The 18,757-nt window shown below is 37.1% G+C and overlaps 1 protein-coding gene across 1 annotated transcript in view; it reads right to left on the bottom strand.

The window, feature by feature from the left end:
• Positions 1-18,757, bottom strand: part of LOC136849394 (angiotensin-converting enzyme-like) — an 82,368-nt gene that overhangs the window by 62,040 nt on the left and 1,571 nt on the right. The window contains exons 3-8 of the mRNA XM_067122746.1: positions 17,912-18,036; positions 16,472-16,715; positions 14,611-14,709; positions 13,080-13,220; positions 9,182-9,348; positions 8,461-8,583 (exon numbers count right to left, since the gene is read on the bottom strand). Coding sequence (XP_066978847.1) covers positions 8,461-8,583; positions 9,182-9,348; positions 13,080-13,220; positions 14,611-14,709; positions 16,472-16,715; positions 17,912-18,036 — 899 coding nt within the window. The remainder of the gene's footprint in view (positions 1-8,460; positions 8,584-9,181; positions 9,349-13,079; positions 13,221-14,610; positions 14,710-16,471; positions 16,716-17,911; positions 18,037-18,757) is intronic.

The following is an 18,757-nucleotide window of genomic DNA, read 5'->3' as shown; positions in this document are numbered from 1 at the left end:
GTCCAATTTCCAATGTCCTCCTGACAAGTTCATATTATTGGTTTGATTGATGATAGCAGATTCCAGCATCTTTCTTTTGTACGGACAGCTACTTTTGAAAACCAGCTCTGCCCCGCTCCAATTTATGGAATGCCCTGTATCTCAGATATGTAGGGGAAATCCCCGAACCTGTCTCCCCCACACTAATCTTTTGTGCTCTAAATCTCATTACAATTGCTGCATGGAATCTTATAAACTCCGGCCTCTTCCCCTTTTTTATTTAAGTATACGTTAATGAGCGAGCTCCCGATGGATTTGGGATAATGGAAAATAAAAGGATTGTTAGACCTGAGTTGTTCGGTGGCTTTTTGGATGTTTTCGTCGTATGGAAGATTTATTTTGTTGTTAAAATCTATTTGTCTGTTGTGAGTGGGGCCTCTGTAGTATATTTTATTCGCTTTGTTAATAGCCCTCTCGATAATGTGTGGTGGATAGAGCAGTTGCGTTAGGTGTTGGCGGATTGTGTTGAATTCTTTGTCTAGGTACCCATTTGAACACATTCTAAGCCCCCTGAGGAATAAGTTGCACCCTACCTTGATCTTTACGGAGACATTGTGGTATTTTAAGAAGTGAACGTAGGAAACAGCGAAAGTGGGTTTCATATATACTGTAAAAGCGTATCTGTTCTGTTCTCTTATGCTCAGTACATCTAGGAACGGCAATTTTCCTTCCTTTTCCTATTCTGTTTTGAATTTTATGGTCGGAACTAGCGAATTTAGTCTATTAAAAAATTCATTAAAGCCTCCCCAGCTATTGTCCCAGAAAGTAAAAATATCATCTACGTATCTAAACCAGATCATATTACGGGGTTTGATAGATGACAAAATTCCTGTTTCGAAATATTCCATGTACAAGTTTGCTAGATGGAGGACTGCCCATGCTACAGCCAAATTTTTGTTGGTAACAATTACCATTGAAAGAAAACACGTTGTAAGTTACACATAGGTTGATAAGTTTTAGAGTTTTATCTATGCCCAGAGGAAAATGGTCTTCATGTGGTTTGTAACTTCCTCTTTAAAAAAGACAACACTTCGGCGATCGGGACTTTAGTAAATAATGACTCGACGTCTAGGCTGAGCAATTTGATGTTATTTGAGGGTTAAACTATTAAATTTTTGTATAAAAGCCTCTGCATGTTTGACGTAGGAGGATGAGAAGGTTCCTAGAAAGGGTGATAACAGGTCTGCAAGCCATTTTGATAATTTACACATGAAAGAGCCCCTGCTAGATATTATGGGGAGTAAAGCCTCGTTGACACGGGGCAAGTTTAGCAGTCGCTAGTGCTAGCTACAAGTTAACTTACCCCGCAAGTAAGTGTTGACACTAGGATAGTTTGGCGGGAAAGTATTTGCAGCCAGTAGCCATCAAGATGTCCAGTGACATGGATGTAGCAATTGATGCTGCAGTTGTTGTTTTGGCAAAGGAATTAGAAATAATTGTGAATAACAAAAGGAAGAAAAAACGTACAATATGGGTGAGGAAGTGGCTTTAGCGGAGAGAAAGTTTAGGAGGATCCAGTACACTACTTACTGAATTAGCTACTGAAGATCCTACAGAATATAAAAGACATGTGCGCATGGATGTGCAGACGTTTGAGGAATTGCTATATTTGGTGGACACACCGATGAGAAACGCCGTCCCAGCAAGGATTAAAATTGAAATAACCTTGCGTTATTTGGCAAGTGGGGATAGTCTTGCATCACTTGCATACTTCTTCAGGGTGCCGGCCTCCACTATTTCAAACTTTTTGCCTAAAGTACTGCAGGCAATCATTGATGTACTGAACAACTACTTACAGATAATACATTGCAGTTTCCACCTATGCATTGTTTATTTCTAGCAAACTTGTATATTTATATATGTAGTTATCACACATAAATCACAAAATACTTAGGAGAATAAAAAGAAATAGTGTTGTGAACAAGTTTTTATTGATTAAATTTTAATGTAGAGAATATTAAGGGCAAAGCAGTGTAATATAAACCATTATAGTTTTTCATAAGAAGCAACACTCTCAATGGGAAATTGTGATTCATTACTCATAGGGCCTACATTTGTGTATGAAACTGTAGAACCACACGGTGCATTAAAAGATTGCGCCATTGATGTTGTGTTTTCTGACAGAGAAACAAGTCGTTCATGTGTTATTTTTAATAACCTTAATTTTCTTTCTTAAAAATTCAACTTTGGGAACATGAAGACCTTCCTTCATCAAAGCTTCGGCTAACATATTCATTGCCATGTCAGGCTTGTTTCTGTTCATGTAATCAATATGCCTTATATCCCACAGGCATTCATATCCCTCATAATTCCCAAAAACGTGGAAATTTCATTTGGACTCGACTTCTCGCACATGCTTGCGTTCGGGGAAGGTGATGACAACTGTCCAGCAAAGCGGCAACTTGGCGTTGACGCGTGGACAGTTGTGGCTGCTAGTTGGTCACGTGACCGGCAAGTAGCTAGTAAAGTAGCCCGGACATCAACTTCGCTTGCCACTATCTTGGACTATCCCAGCAAGTGGCAAGCTTACTAACTTTTCGTTGACATTGGGCAAGTAGAGGGGTAGTTCACAGGTCGCTAGTACTAGCGGCTGCTAAACTAGCCCCGTGTCAACGAGGCTTAAAGGAATCCCATCTTTATGTGTCTTCGGGAGGCCGTAAAAATAGGGGAGAGAGGGGTTGATTATCTTGAATGTCTCTAGTAATTCTGTGTTCTTCTTATTGCCCCTTATGGTTCTGATTGCCCATGGTTCTGACTGATTTGTTAAATTGGGCGGCAATATTTGTTGTGGGATCTTTCGTTAATTTATCATAGGTCTCCGCATCGTTTAGAAGTTCTTGAACTTTACTGATGTCTGTCTCTTTATCTAAGAGAAGTATTTTCCCGTCTTTGTCAGATTTTGTGATTATGATATCCCCTCCTTTTTCTTAACCTAACTAACGCATTTTGGAATCTTTTCGGGAGCGAATTTTTGTTGTCATTTTGCTCCAAGACATTTAGTAAAATGCCTTTGAGACATGCATCTTTTTTGTCATAAATGTTTTTTGCAAAATGTTTATCAAAAGCAACTGAGAAATTAAGATTACTCTCGGGACCTGGTTTTAGAGCGAATGAAACCCCAAGATTTAAAACCGTCTGTTCTTCTGCGGTGAGGGGAAGTGCTCGAAATATATGGTTGCAACGTTCCGATAGTGTTTTATGGGCCTTTTTATCTTCATATATATATATATATATATATATATATATATATATATATATATATATAAATATAAATATATATATTATATATATAGATACATATGTACATATAGATATATATGTATATATATACATATACATACATACATATATATATATATATATATATATATATATATATATATATATATATATATATATATATATATATATATATAATATATATTATATATATATATATATATATATATATGTGTGTGTGTGTTGTACGTGATTGTACGTGGATAGGCTATGCGTGCTGGTTATTGTGCATTGAGTTGAGATCTGTCCACTGGTAGCGAGTGGTACTGTATGTGTACTGCCCTGTCTCCCGGGCAGTAATGCGTTTTATTACCATTACTTAAATTTACGACTTTCTCGGCAACTAGTCTTGTTTTTCCGCAAAATTAAACCGGCCTGTTGGCATGATGCACCTGGGGATGCCGGCAAGTTTTTCATGCCCGACGTTGAATTATTAGTTTCCTCCGCACTGTTTATACCCTCCGTATCTTTATTTGCTTCTGTTGTAGCTACGTCTCTTCAAATTTTGTTCCTCTCTCTCTCTCTCTCTCTCTCTCTCTCTCTCTCTCTCTCTCTCTCTCTCTCTCTCTCTCAGCGGCAGCACTAACTGTAAATTCTGTAAAGGAATGTCATGGAAAATTTCATTTTACGGATGATCCATTGTGGATGGATTATTTCCATTATTTTTGGGGGGGGACATTCCCTGGACCTATAATTCTAATTCCCCAACATATATTGAAACCCGTATGTTCATGTAAAAAAGTCCTGAACTGCGTATAATCTTCCGCAAGTCTTTGAAAAAGATTCACGAAACCGAAGATCCCCTTTTTTGCTTATGTATATTCGCACTGGAGTGTTATTAAGAGGATTATTTAAGAGTTCCAGAGGGATTATCGTGAATAATTGTTATGTCTTACTGGCCGGGACCTAAATAGAATATAGTGGTACTAACATTAATCTCACCCTTTGAACCGCCAACCACTGAGCTAGTAAACCAAAGCTTAATCCAGTGAACTAGAAGGAATCAGTTATTGTTCACATCTGTTTTTAGACGATATAGCCTGCGTATAATGTGAAAAGACCCCTGTCGGTTATACTTAGGCAACCTCTGGCGTAATTAAAAACTGTTCATGGGATTTTGCAGAGGGCAAAAATTTCTTTCAGGGTGATGTTTATTACGCCTTTACATAGATGAAAAAACAAACACTTATATCTTCTATCTTACACTGACCTTATAAATGAAATAGCGGGAATTAGAAAGGAAACTTACTGTTGTGTAACTTTTTTATGGAATATACGCCCAACTAAATACATTACGTTTAGTGTGTAAATATTTGTTCATGTTTCATTCAGAACTATGATACATCATACTGCATTATTTTTGCAATAAAAATGTTGAAATTTCTGAAGTTGCATGTGGAAAAGTAACGTATGTATCCTAAAGCAGTTATTTGTTGTTCCAATAATTAATATTTCTTGACTTAGGAAGAATAGGACGCATTTATTTCGAGCAACGTTAGATTTTTAAAATTTTGTTGATTACTTAAGTTGTTACTGCTAAATTTTTTTTTAGCAATTGTGACTGTGTTTTTCTTACGCAAAATCATCTGTATGCAGCTCCAGTGTAGTTAATATTCTCTCTTTTTGTATACTGCAAGATAACATCTTTGTTTCCGGGTGCATCCAAATAAGGGGCGAGTCAATTAGGGGAATATATTATATGGTCTTGGATGGTCGGTAACTAACCCAAATGATGCGTTGTAAATCATGTAATTTCTAGCCACCTTACATGGAAAATTCGGCAACTCATGTTGCCCTGAGCTTTGTTTTTTGCGGAAATCTCTCTCTCTCTCTCTCTCTCTCTCTCTCTCTCTCTCTCTCTCTCTGTGTGTGTGTGTGTGTGTCCTTGAGAAATAGATGAAGAGCAACAGACTTGGTCAAATGATTCTCGGTCTATCGGCCTTTCTGTCTATCCTCAGATTGAAAACCAATAGACTGGATTGATTTGTCCAATAGATTGAATAGCAACTTAGATGGTAATCGGTTCCCGTGTCTGTCTGTTTGCTCGTCTGCTTTCCTAAGGAAATAGACTGTAAAACAATAGAATGAATGCCGCCGCGACTCTCTCTCTCTCTCTCTCTCTCTCTTTCTCCAGAAGATATAAATAAAAAAAACTAAACTGGATCAGCTGGCTGTTAACATTAAGGTTGTAAACTTCCAGTGAGATGCACTTCCTGCCCCCTTGTTAGGGGCATTGACCCCTGGGAGTATATATTGTATTTTGTAGTTCCTTAATCTTACTCTTTTTTTTACCTAAATTTTATTATATATTTTTTTTACCTTTGCTACATCCTCCGGTAAAGCTCCGTCCTGAGCTTTACTTGTTTGTCCCCGCGACTTCGTACATTACTGTCTACAAAACATCTTTCCATTTATCTTCTTCGTAACTTCCTCATAACTTCCTCATAACTTCCACGAATAAAGCAAGAAATAAAGAGTTTAAGCAAGAATATAAAGAGTAAAAAAAAAAAAAAACTGGTGTCACTAGTTTGCCCTGATTAGAATAACAATGCTGCGCTCTTGGGTGCAAAGTGTATGACCTGGCATCCTGCGAGAATGGGTCTTAATTGTAATAATAATTTTATTCGTAACATTACTCTAGCCGCTATCAGTAGCCATATTTTACTACGCACTGAAGTATTAGCTGGAGTTCTGATCAGTTTCCATGTTGCACCAACCAGTTTTTAAATAAATTTTATTAGCTGGATTTTGTGTTGATAATGGATAAACTGGCGTGGGGGCTTGTGTTTGGTTTGCTGTTCTCGGATGTGATACAAAAATCGTAACTGATAACAGCCTTGCAATAAAAAAAAATAAGATTCATGCAAATTTCGTTTTAAATGGTTTTGTCTTCAAAGTAGGTAACACTTGCTAATTAACAGTTACCCCCCAAAAAAAAAAAAAATTGTTCGATATTTCTTTTAAATGCCAGTGGTTTGTTAACAATCGATGACCACGCGCTCTTCAAATTGATACATGTGATTTGATTTATTTGTTAGCAAACCTGAACGCTCTATCATTATGTATATACATATATCCGTATAATGATAGTGAATAAGATTTGAACTTTAACATTCATATAGTGAGCACAGATATGTAAATATGTATTCAGTTTAAAAGAATTGAGATGTCATAGAATCGTCACCCTTGTATGGGCTTCACTAATCAACTGGGCTGCAATGTAGTGCTGTTCTATCTCGTAGTCCTTTATTTGAATATAATAAAAGTTTTCTCGGATGCTATATTAGCGAATGCTGCTAGTCCGTTACCTGAATTTTCGTTGTGTATGTTTAGAGTTTGTCTATAATTTTCGTATTTGAGAAAATATTTCTGTCCCCGTATTTCAGTATATGATTATACGATGGTTTTTGCTGACTGTTGCGTCTATGGAGTGTCGGAAACATTTAGATTTTAAATATATCCTTTTGAAACCGGCATTTTTATTGGTCGTTTCGGCCGTAAGTCAGTAACATCCAAAACAATGTAAGACGTTATTTTGAAGTTTATGGTACCATTATTATTTCATGGCATTTTGCACGTAAACGTGCTTACGGCCTAAATGACTTACCCGAAACGACCCGAATGAGTTGAGTTGACTGATTTCCATTGACATCAGGTATCCCAATTCATGAGAAAATCGATAAAGTTGAGGCTTGTTCTTAAACATTTTCTTTTACTTAAATACATAAAAAAAACTGTGCCCTGAAATTCTGTTTTGTTTCCTGGGAATCCTAGTATTATTCATTCATGAAAGCTGAGTTTACTGACACTTAAGAAGATATTTCGGTCTTAAAATCTAACAACTCTCTGATATTTTTTCTTGATACCTGACGGTGGACTTGAGAGACTTTTTCGTTTATTTATGTATAATTTGATGAATCAGAGGTGTTGTAATCCTTTGTTAATGACTGGACAGTTATAAAACCTATATCATTTTTCAACTCGGTTGAAAAAGTAAATTTTTAGACCAATAGAGAAGATATTTTCCTACTCTTTTGTAGTCCTTATTTCTATGTGGCTGCGATGCATTTGGAGTGAGCTGCTTCTCGGTCCATTAGAATTAAGTTTGACTAATAGAGCCTGATATCAGAACCTGCATTTTACTTTCAGTTCTGGGCTAGTTAAGGACACTGGGTGCCTAGTACGTGGTGTTCCTCTCATCCATACCCAGATATTGACTTTTGTGTCTAGATTGTTGCGCCAGAATGGCCAGATACCGATTTTGGAGGCCGAAATTGGTCAAAATAAAAAAAAAATGCCAAAAATGGGACAATGGTTCCATTTGTGCCCATGGCATCTGTATCTGTTTTCCTTTTCATAAAAAAAATTGCTTTTTCGATTAAGAAAACTGGCTTTTTTCACGTTTGACTCTTACTGGAACCAAAATAAAAAAAAAAGCGAAACATCATTTATGGCAATAAATTTTTATCTAGTAAATTTCCCCTGTATGGTTGTGTATGGCATGTGAAGTCATATCTATACGAACTCCATATTTTCTGGGGAAAAGCTCCTACAGCATATTGTATTATAATGTGGACAAGTTAACTTTTTTGAGATTTTTCTTGTAAATGTAAAATCTCTTACCCAAAAAGCTTATTTTAGTTGAATGTGAAGTCACAGTATCTAGTAAGCAGGAATGAAACCAGGGGTTACACGTAAGAGAATAAAATATATTTGATTTATCGTCATGTACATATTTATAAAAAATCTATACATACCACATGAGCAATTTTCCTATGTCAGTCTGTTATGAAATAATTTATTCTTTAACTTATAAATTAAAAATTGATAATTTTTTATGTAATAGTATACTGAATCAACTACAAATAAAAAGAAGAAAACAGAAGAAAACATAACAATTCACAGCAGTAAAAAATGAGAAAGGAGGTAAAATATTGTCATATACAAAGGAGGAATAAAATTCAAACCTTTTCAATATGGAAATTATAAGACAAGAAGAGAATCGAGCCCAAACGCAAGAAATGTTTGTATATGAAACCTTCAAAATACTCCTACAAAAGATCAAATTTTATATGTACAGAGTATATAAAAATTTAATTTTAAGTATGAAGAATTTGCTAGTTACTGCTACATGAGGTTAGCGCCTGAGGTAATGGAGAAGACTGGCCACCAGCAGCAGAAGGGCGGCGGAAACTGTAGAGCCTGCCGAGGAAGGTTCGCCCTTGGCTTCTTCTGAGGGCGCGTCTGGGGTGCACATGATCTCGTCTGAGGATGCAAAATAAAAAATGAATTCAGATTTTTTCTTGAACCGTCTTTGCGGTAAAAAAAAAAAAACTTAAAAAAAATTTATGTAGTGATTACGTTAACGATGGTAATGATGATTTATCTGTTGAGTTCACCTAATTACAGAGCAGACCTGTAACTTGAGCTGCGATAATTCAGGCAGAGGACGAATTCAAACTGCTTTTATGTATGCAATAACCTTCCAGTTGTTTCATGCAATATGCAGAACAGAATATTAAATCAAGAGCATTAAATTAACAAATTAAATCGTACTGTTTTTCTGTAGATAACCGTACTACAGATATTTTAGAAGCTAATAAAAACAGTTTGATTCATTAGCAGTAGATGGCTACCATCCCAAATTCTTAAAGCTTTTAAATGTAATATTCAGAAAAGTAGTGTCTCTGAAACTACGTGAGCCACAAAGCCCTCGTATTGATAACCAGTCACCTATTAAAGGATGAAGATTTTTTTTACCCATACTGCAAGTCGAAATGTAAGATGATATTAAGAGAAAAGCTCTATCCAAAACTTGCAAAGGGAAAGGTCTAAAAAGTGATTGTTTTTTTCAGCTCCTCACCTGTTTCCCATCCGGGGATTTCGCCGTGTTTTTCGTTGTCTTCCTTCAGCCACATTTCCAAGGGCTTGAAGTATTCCCTGATGGCAGAAGCGTCCATTTCACGACTTCCAGTCAAAGCAGCCATGGCCTCTGGCCAGGGTTTGGCAGCACCGAGCTGAAGCATGTCACTGAAAAAACCCAACGAAGTTTAGATATTTTTAGCGCTCCCATAAACTATGGAAGATGCACCCAATGTAGATATTTTAACCAGTTGATATTTTATGGATCCCAAGTAGTAATGAGGTTCCAAAATATATATCTGTACCTCATAGCTTCAAAGAAGAAGAATGAAATAGTGACAAGATTCCAAAGTTTATTGAGTTTATGCCTGATAAATTGTCAGAAGTTGAAAATTTTTCTAGTTTTTCCTTAATGGTCCACGACGATATCTACAAGAAACACCCAGTGTGGCTTAGCCACGTAAAATAAGTCTAATCCTTCGGGCCAGCCCTAGGAGAGCTGTTAATCAGTTCAGTGGTCTGGTTAAACTAAGGTATACTTTTTTTTTTAACCCAGTGTGGCTTTATCTAATACCCTGCTTACATGCATTGTATTTTATCATTACAGTGCATTATTAAGTCCTGATGCACTAATGCGTTTCTTTATCGTATTTCATTAATAAAGGCTTAGGCATCTTTTTATCCTGGTGCACTGCCAGTAGCCAAACTGTTCCTTAATCCTAATAAACAAACAGCTTTCTCAGAGTCTCTGTTTTAATTCGCTACCCAAATCCAGTGTATTTTGACGCCAGATAAGAAATCGAGAGATCAACTATTCGTTTTTTTTTTATTTTGTGTCGTTACTGAGTGTAATACATCACTTAAACCTAGTACATAACCAACGAACAAGGGGTATAATTTTTTCGTATTTTTTCAACAGCATTATAACTGATCATGCACTACCAGAGCCCAAAGCACCTCTTTATCCTACTTCTTTCCCAACAGTACACTCCCATTTACCCCTTGCCAGCGGGTAAATAATGAATCATATCCTTATGTATTGCCTGCGTAGAATCATATGTTGCCAGTTGCCATTTCGTCCACTTATCTTGATGTATTACCAAGATATTCTGGTTGATCATCTTGACACGTATACTAGCACGTTCAGCTTAATATGCAAGTATACTGTTTTCAAATAGTTCGCTTACTCAGCTGATTCTCTTGCCATGCTAATATACCTCCTAGCTTCAGAAAGCATTACGATCTGTCATTTTATGTCTGTATCAAATAAATATGAAATCTTTTTAAAATTAAATCTAAAGCAACATCAATATTTTAAATTGATAATGATCCTAAAGCTTTAATCCACTGGTATTTATTAAAAAAAAAGGTTAAACACTCTCACTGAGAGGACATTTAACTTTATTTAAAACAATACTAGCTTCTACTGACCGGTAATCAGTGTATCAGAATGCCTTAGGAACTTAAGTCGACTGGAGTTTAACATATTGTAGAGTATTACCAGCTACTGATGGATGGCATGGCATTTATTTAATTTACTAGTCTTTTGTGACTGATGTTCAATTCAATCAAAAGCATTACAGGGAGTGATGTTTTTCAAAAGTATTACCTGGGGGTGGTGTTTGTCCAAAACATTACCTGGGAGTGGCGTTTGTGAAAAGCATTATTTGGGAGTGGTGTTTGTCAAAAGTATTACCAGGGAGTGGTGTTTGTCCAAAGCATTACCTGGGAGTGGTGTTTGTGAAAAGCATTACCTGGGAGTGGTTTTTGTGAAAAACATTACCTGGGAGTGGTGTTTGTCAAAAGCATTACCTGGGAGTGGTGTTTGTCAAAAGTATTACCTGAGAGTGGTGTTTGTCCAAAGCATCTCCTGGGAGCGATGTTTGTCAAAAGTATTACCAGGAGTGGTATTTATCCAAAGCATTACCTTGGAGTGGTGTTTATCAAAAATATTACCTGGGAGTGGTGTTTGTCCAAAGCATTAACTGGGAGTGGTGTTTGTCAAAAGCATTACCTTGGAGTGGTGTTTGTCCAAAGCGTTACCTGGGAGTGGTGTTTATCAAAAGTATTACCTTGGAGTGGTGTATTGTCAAAAGCATCTCCTGGGAGTGGTGTTTGTCAAAAGTATTACCAGGGAGTGGTGTTTATCCAAAGCATTGCCTGGGAGTGGTGTTTGTCAAAAGTATTACCTGGGAGTGGTGTTTGTCCAAAGCATTACCTTGGAGTGGTGTTTGTCAAAAGCATTACCTGAGAGTGGTGTTTATCAAAAGCATTACCTTGGAGTGGTGTTTGTCTAAAGCATTATCTGGGAGTGATGTTTATCAAAAGCATTACCTGGGAGCGGTGTTTGTCAAAAGCATTACCTTGGAGTGGTGTTTGTCACAAGCATTACCTTGGAGTGGTGTTTATCAAAAGCATTACCTTGGAGTGGTGTTTGTCCAAAGCATTACATGGGAGTGGTTTTTATCAAAAGTATTACCTTGGAGTAGTGTTTGTCAAAAGCATTTCCTGGGAGTGGTGTTTGTCAAAAGTATTACCAGGGAGTGGTGTTTATCCAAAGCATTACCTGGGAGTGGTGTTTGTCAAAAGTATTACCTGGGAGTGGTGTTTGTCCAAAGCATTACCTGGGAGTGGTGTTTGTCAAAAGTGTTACCTGGGAGTGGTGTTTGTCCAAAGCATTACCTTGGAGTGGTGTTTGTCAAAAGCATTACCTTGGAGTGGTGTTTATCAAAAGCATTACCTTGGAGTGGTGTTTCTCCAAAGCATTACCTGGAAGTGGTGTTTGTCAAAATGATTACCTTGGAGTAGTGTTTGTCAAAAGCATTACCTGGGAGTGGTGTTTGTGAAAAGCATTATCTGGGAGTAGTGTATGTCCAAAGCATTACCTGGGAGTGGTGTTTGTCAAAAGCATTACCTGGGAGTGATGTTTGTCAGAAACATTACCTGGGAGTGGTGTTTTTCAAAAGCAATACCTGGGAGTGGTGTTTATCAAAATGATTTCCTGGGAGTAGTGTTTGGCAAAAGCATTACCTGGGATTGGTGTTTGTGAAAAGCATTATCTGGGAGTGGTGTTTGTCAAAATCATTACCTGAGAGTGGTGCTTGTAAAAAGCATTGCCTGGGAGTGATGTTTGTCAAAAACATTACCTGGGAGTGGTGTTTGCCAAAAGCATTACCTGGGAGTGGTGTTTGTCAAAATGATTACCTGGGAGTGGTGTTTGTCAAAATGATTAACTGGGAGTAGTGTTTGCCAAAAGCATTACCTTGGAGTGGTGTTTGTCAAAAGCATTGTCTGGGAGTGGTGTTTGTCAAAAGCATTACCTGGGAGTGGTGTTTGTCAAAATGATTACCTGGGAATAGTGTTTGTCAAAAGTGTTACCTGGGAGTGGTGTTTGTGAAAAGCATTATCTGGGATTGGTGTTTGTCAAAATCATTACCTGAGAGTGGTGTTTGTCAAAAGCATTATCTGGGAGTGATGTTTGTCAAAAACATTACCTTGGAGTGGTGTGTGTCAAAATGATTACCTGGGAGTAGTGTTTGTCAAAAGCATTACCTTGGAGTGGTGTTTGTCAAAAGCACTCCCAGCGAGTGGTGTTTGTCATAATCATTATCAGGAGTGGTGTTTGTCATAATCATTATCAGGAGTGGTGTTTGTCAAAAGCATTACCAGTCTCTGTCGAGTGGTATTTTAACTTGCACTAATGAATTACCAAGATCGCTGACTAGAATTTAACTTTTCCCAGAGCATTACTGCTTTTGTTGAGTAATTTCGCCCTAAAGGATTACCAACCTCAGTTGATTGGTATGGAACTAAGACTAAAATATTACCCGCCTCCTTGATTGGCATATAAATTATCCTAAAGGAATGCCAGAGACTCTGGTGACTGATATTCAACTTACCCTAGAGCATTACCAGCCTCTGTCGACTGGTAAATGTCACACTTGTGCAGTGGTTTGCTGGGGTCCAGAGGGTCATATTCACCTGCCTTCATGCACAAGGCCTTGTGGAACTGGAACTGAACTACAAAGCTGACGAAATATCTGGAAAGGAACAATGATATTCACAGTTGGTGAAATTTTTTGCAAACCTACGAAGATATTCCTAACTGGTACCGTACTTGGAAAGCTCCAATAATATCTACTGCCGGTGAAGTATTGGAAAACCACAATATTCTTAACAGGTAAAATACTTGAAAGATACAATAAAATTCCTAACTAGTGAAGTGTTTACAAAGATACAATAATAATTCTCGTAACTGGCAAAAGTATTCGGAGAGATACCGGGTACAATAATATTCTCATAATAACTGACAAAGGTTTACTATTCTGACAGGGAGCTTACCACTAACGTATTTCAGTGAAGGATTGCTACATGTTTCTATAGAAGGTGTACATGTTAACAGGCTCTTATTAGAGCATTCATCTTTGAGTCGAGTTCAGAAAGGTAAAATATCTTCTGTATCTGTTTTTATTATTCATTTATTCGTTCGCTTTTTACCGCCGTTGTGCTGGCTACGCTTATTTATGGCAGGTTTGTGTGTTTCTCAATTGTTTGTTCGTTAGTAGGATTACGCAAAAATTTATGTGTGGAGTCTTGCACAAATTTTATCCAAGAAGAGCCTCGTTACTATCAACATGTGATTAAAGTTTGGGAAGGATGGGAAAGTAACACTAAGGAAGATGGGACCTTCTTTGCGGTAGGGGTGGATTGCTAATCCTTGGCGGAGCTTTGCGGTCTCCAAAAGTTCTCGTTGACATATGAATTTATTTACCTATATACCATGTCTTATTGATACCATTTTACGTGTTTTTATAAGATCCTTCCAACATTTTCCTCATTTTAAACCATTCTAGCGTTCTTTTTTACTTGTTAACTTATAAGGTGTGTTTAATTGTGTAAGTTAAAAATCATAGCGCAGAAATTACTTTTATCCACTTTCATTATCGCCTCATTTCAAATGTCGCTTGTCGAGGACTTATGATATTGGGAAAATAGAGACCGAGACAAACTTACGATAAACCTTTTTTTTTTACGACAAATAATTTCATCATTAACAAAGAAAACTGTATCATCTTCATTTTTTGCGAGTGATATAAGCAGTTCGAGGGAATTATTTTTTTAAAGAAGCATTTACGGATAATTGGAAGCTCTGGTGAACTGTATAATCCAAACAATGCTCTCCGAAAGTGCATGCATGAATTAGGAAGGAAAGTAATTATGTACAGCAAATTACTGGAAGGAAGTTTTTATACTATGGCTAAAAGCTGCAGCGTACATAAAACAACAATGGAATACTTTCCTAAGAATTTTGTAGCAAATCATTGAAAGCTTTCGTGTGTAGAGTGAGCAGGAAATGGCTACATTTCCTAAAGAGTCTTTGCATTATCGCCGAGTGTTACGGAGACACTTATGGTTTGTTTGTTAACTTACCTGATATAAGGCACATTAGCTGGGATGTGGTATTTAGCACCGGGATCAAAATCGTATTCAGAACGAATAACTGGAGGCTTAATTCCTTGCAGTTTGTACCTGTAACAAAGAAGAGGTTGTAAACAAAGAAGTCGTCATTAATTATAGCTCTCTCTCTCTCTCTCTCTCTCTCTCTCTCTCTCTCTCTCTCTCTCTCTCTCTCTCTCTCTCTCTCTCTCTCTCTGTAGGAGAAATTGTTTGGTGATTATGCTGACACCAGTGTGTCGTTGTAGATTTTTTTCCTGCAATCTGAATAGCCCTTTAGCACAATTCGTATGAGCCTACCATTTTTATCAGCTGAGGCAGGGACCTGTACGTACTCAGAAAGGATTCAAAGAGCGACATAAGGATTATTTCTCCCCCGATCGAATTAATGTTTGTGCAGCTAGTGTCAATCCGACGTTTAACGTAATATTATTACCACTCATTATGTAACAATTTTTAAAGACATTATTCACGTTTGTACGTAGAAAATAATCTTGCTATATGATGCAGCTATTGATAAGACCGATTCTAATTTCCTTAAAAAATACACTCAAGAGACATGGGCAATTTATTTTTTCCCAGAACGTCATTACATTGTGTTAGTCATCCGTTAAAGATAATAAAAAATTTCAGTCACAATAATATAGATGATGTTAAATTTGTGCTAAAGAAATATTGTCACTCTCATTATCACTATTTCTTTTAATATTACTGTTCTTCACCGCATTCCTTTTCCCCTCTGGGAGTGGTGCTGCCCAGAGCATCCAGACTTCAGGTTAAACTGCAGTGGTTCTCAACCAGGGGGGAATTTCAGAGTTTCATAGAGGGAATTGTGACCAAGGATTTTTAGTATTGTATGCATATTATCTGGAATGCACCTTTTGAGGCAGACAATTTTGGAAAGGGGGTGTGGGGGAATGACATTCTGACATATGGTGAAAGGGTGCATGGGCCAACAAAGGTTGAGAATCACAGGGTTAAAAGTAAGATTGTTAGTTATTGTTATCATGATCGAAAACATGCAAACATTCATATGGGCTAAGCATAAAATGCTAATCACTTAAAACAAGCTTCCAGAGAATAGAATTCTCATTCCTAACAAAAGTAAAAGCCATAACAATATCATTTGTGTTTATCCGCCCCTCGCTATCAGTCCTGCTCAGTATCTTTTTCATTTTTATTTACTTTATTGCATCAAAGTTCTCTTAATGGGCGAGTTCCCAGTAATTGGATTCGAAATTGGAAGAATAATCTTCATTTATTGTAAACTTGTGAAAGAAATAAAGTTGTTGATTTAATTTCCGTGTCATTCATCTAAAAATAATCTCTTGCAGCTAATTATCTCTATCCCCTTACATCACAGTCCATGATATCATCGAGAAGCCATTCCGGACGCTTTTGTCACCGCTTAGAGAGAGAGAGAGAGAGAGAGAGAGAGAGAGAGAGAGAGAGAGATCGAATGATCCCTGATTTCTGGCGAATCGCCGTTCCAAACGTTTCTTCATTCTTGCTCTAGTCCCAGGCATTATTCGGTGTCACAAAGTACATTCATTGCCATACCACACCCTTTGCACCTTTCTAACTGATGATAAACCTTTTCACTACCAGGCCATCTTAATAGCATTGTAGGCCCTGGGCAAAGAAATGCATTAATGGCCCTTACCCAACCACCCACGGGAAAAATGTGCATTGTCAGTGAAATTAAATCTGTAGAGTATTGGTGCTTTCATGATCTATTTTGTTACAAAATCAAGCTTTAGACTTAACCGTTTAGCAATATGGGGCCCATAGAATCTTGGTGCTGCGCCCATGCCCTAAGACGGTTCCTGTTCCTTACCTCAGATCCCACCAAGCGCAGTTCCAGTTCTCTTCTGGTGTCTTACCGCTGAAGACGTCCCATCGCCAAAGGTCCATCAAGTATCCGAAGGGCAGGAAAGTAATCTTATCGAGTGCCATGCTGAGGAGGAAGTTAATTTCGCTCTCCGGGTCCTCTTCGACATTCTCCAGGAGGCCAACCTTCTGGAGATGTTTTGGTGTTGCAACGCTCAAGGCCAGCACATCACCGACGGCCTCGTGGAAACCTGCATTCAAAAATTCAAGTTATTCGACAGAAGTGAATTTGAGGGAGAAAGGAGGGTGGTGAAAGTAAAGAGGAAAACTCATTACTTTTTGTAAATAAGAAGTATATCCTATGCTGATAATGATTTATATGAAAACTCCGTACCTACAGGTTGATAGTGTGTTTCCTTTATAAATAAACCTGATAAAAATAAACATTCTAATAAATTTTCAATTTACTATAATCAAATAGGCACTCATATACCAAAAAACCAACAGATTCAAGACAATTTTTTTATTGACTGGAAGCTTCACTTTTGCATTGTTTATTACATGAAAAATCCAAGAAAAGTTACATGATGACTCTCTCCTCTCTCTTTGGGCAAATATCCAAAGGTGAGAACCTTGTGCAAATCGTAAAGGAAATAACTTCTGCCAAATGATTCGTTTTAGGAGAATCGGGTTTGTGTGTTTGTCAAAGCTCACCAATGCCTTTAGCAAAGCAGTTCCTGGCCACTGGCTAATCAGTTCTTTTACTTCATGTATCAGATAAATCCATATCCAACGAAGTAGATATTAATAGCTGTTTCTTGCTTTCAAACTATTCCAGTTTTTCTGCTTCTGCAGGCAACCATTCCAGACCATCAGTCTTCCAGTGCTTTCTGTTGATATTTTGAGGCATTTTTTCCTTTCAGTGTTTTCGTCGATTTTGTACTATGCTTAGGACATCGATACTGCACCCTTGGCGGAATTTCATTTTATTCTTTGATATGTCCATCTAAATTATCTTCTGCCTCAGTGCTCTGGACATGATTTCATGGTTAACGACTTTTCAAAATCTTCGTCCAGTGTTTTGGAAAGCTTTTCAGCCTTTCTGATAAAATATCTCAGGCAAACTCTTCTTCCCAAGTGGCTTGTCAGTGTTTTATTTTAAGTCATGTATAAAAATAACTTCTACAGCCTTGAAAATTACGTTTAACATCACAAGTGAAGATAATTATACACCAGTGACATATGAATTATCTCTCTTTTTCCTTCTTAATTAGAGCAGATGCTGAAATTGAGAACATTCTTAATTTTCGGTACTCTTTTTCATGTTTTGTTGTTCGGTATAATGGATGTTGTCTGTAACCTCATGATTAGTAGTAACAATGCAATTGATAATATAGATTATTTTATTTTTCCAGTGACAACTACGGTCAAAATCTTAAAATCTTACCTGGGTTAGCTCCTGTTCGGAAGACCTGTGGAAGATGCATATACTGAAGGAAGTATTCCACATGACCCATCTCGTGGTGAACGGTAATGAGGTCATTCATGGTCACATCGGTACATTGCTTGATCCTGTTGCAGCAGGAATGAATGGTCATATGGTTATAAAAAAGTGTATTATTATGAGCTTTTAAAGTCTTACATTAGGATTGAAGATCTGGTGATATTTTCCACTTTTAATTTATTAGATCTATCCCACTTTTGATTGATGAAGGGGAGAGGCTAGAGTAATGAGTTAGAGTGGGCCACGTAATTAGTTTCTTGTACACTATTCGTGAAGGACCTGGTGAAAAGTAGGTTCTGACCTCGAGGGAATCTTAAACGTGACTCTGGCCATAGAAATATATAGCAATCGGAGACCAGAAATACGTGACCCTTCTCTGGTATAGAAATCGCAGACCAGAAATATTTGACCCTTCTCCGATATAGAAATCGGAGACCAGAAATATTTGACCCTTCTCTGATGTAGAAATCGGAGACCAGAAATATTTGACCCTTCTCAGATAACCCTAACATCAAAGTCCTGCTAGGATATAAGCATTACAACCTGAAAGAATACTAGGGTAGTTCAGTAAAATTGTTTGAACTCTTGAAAAAAGGTATCGTTCATTATTTATTTATTTATTTTATTTTGTAATTCATCACCCACCCCCACATGCACTCACATTGTTTGTGTATGTGTATATATATATATATATATATATATATATATATATATATATATATATATATATATATATATATATATATATATATATGTATATATATGTATATATATATATATATATATATA

The sequence above is a fragment of the Macrobrachium rosenbergii genome, chromosome 21, assembly GCF_040412425.1.
Source record: "Macrobrachium rosenbergii isolate ZJJX-2024 chromosome 21, ASM4041242v1, whole genome shotgun sequence".
NCBI lineage: Eukaryota > Metazoa > Arthropoda > Malacostraca > Decapoda > Palaemonidae > Macrobrachium > Macrobrachium rosenbergii.
Note: the sequence above shows the minus strand (reverse complement) of the source record. Positions and strands in the feature narration are given on the sequence as shown.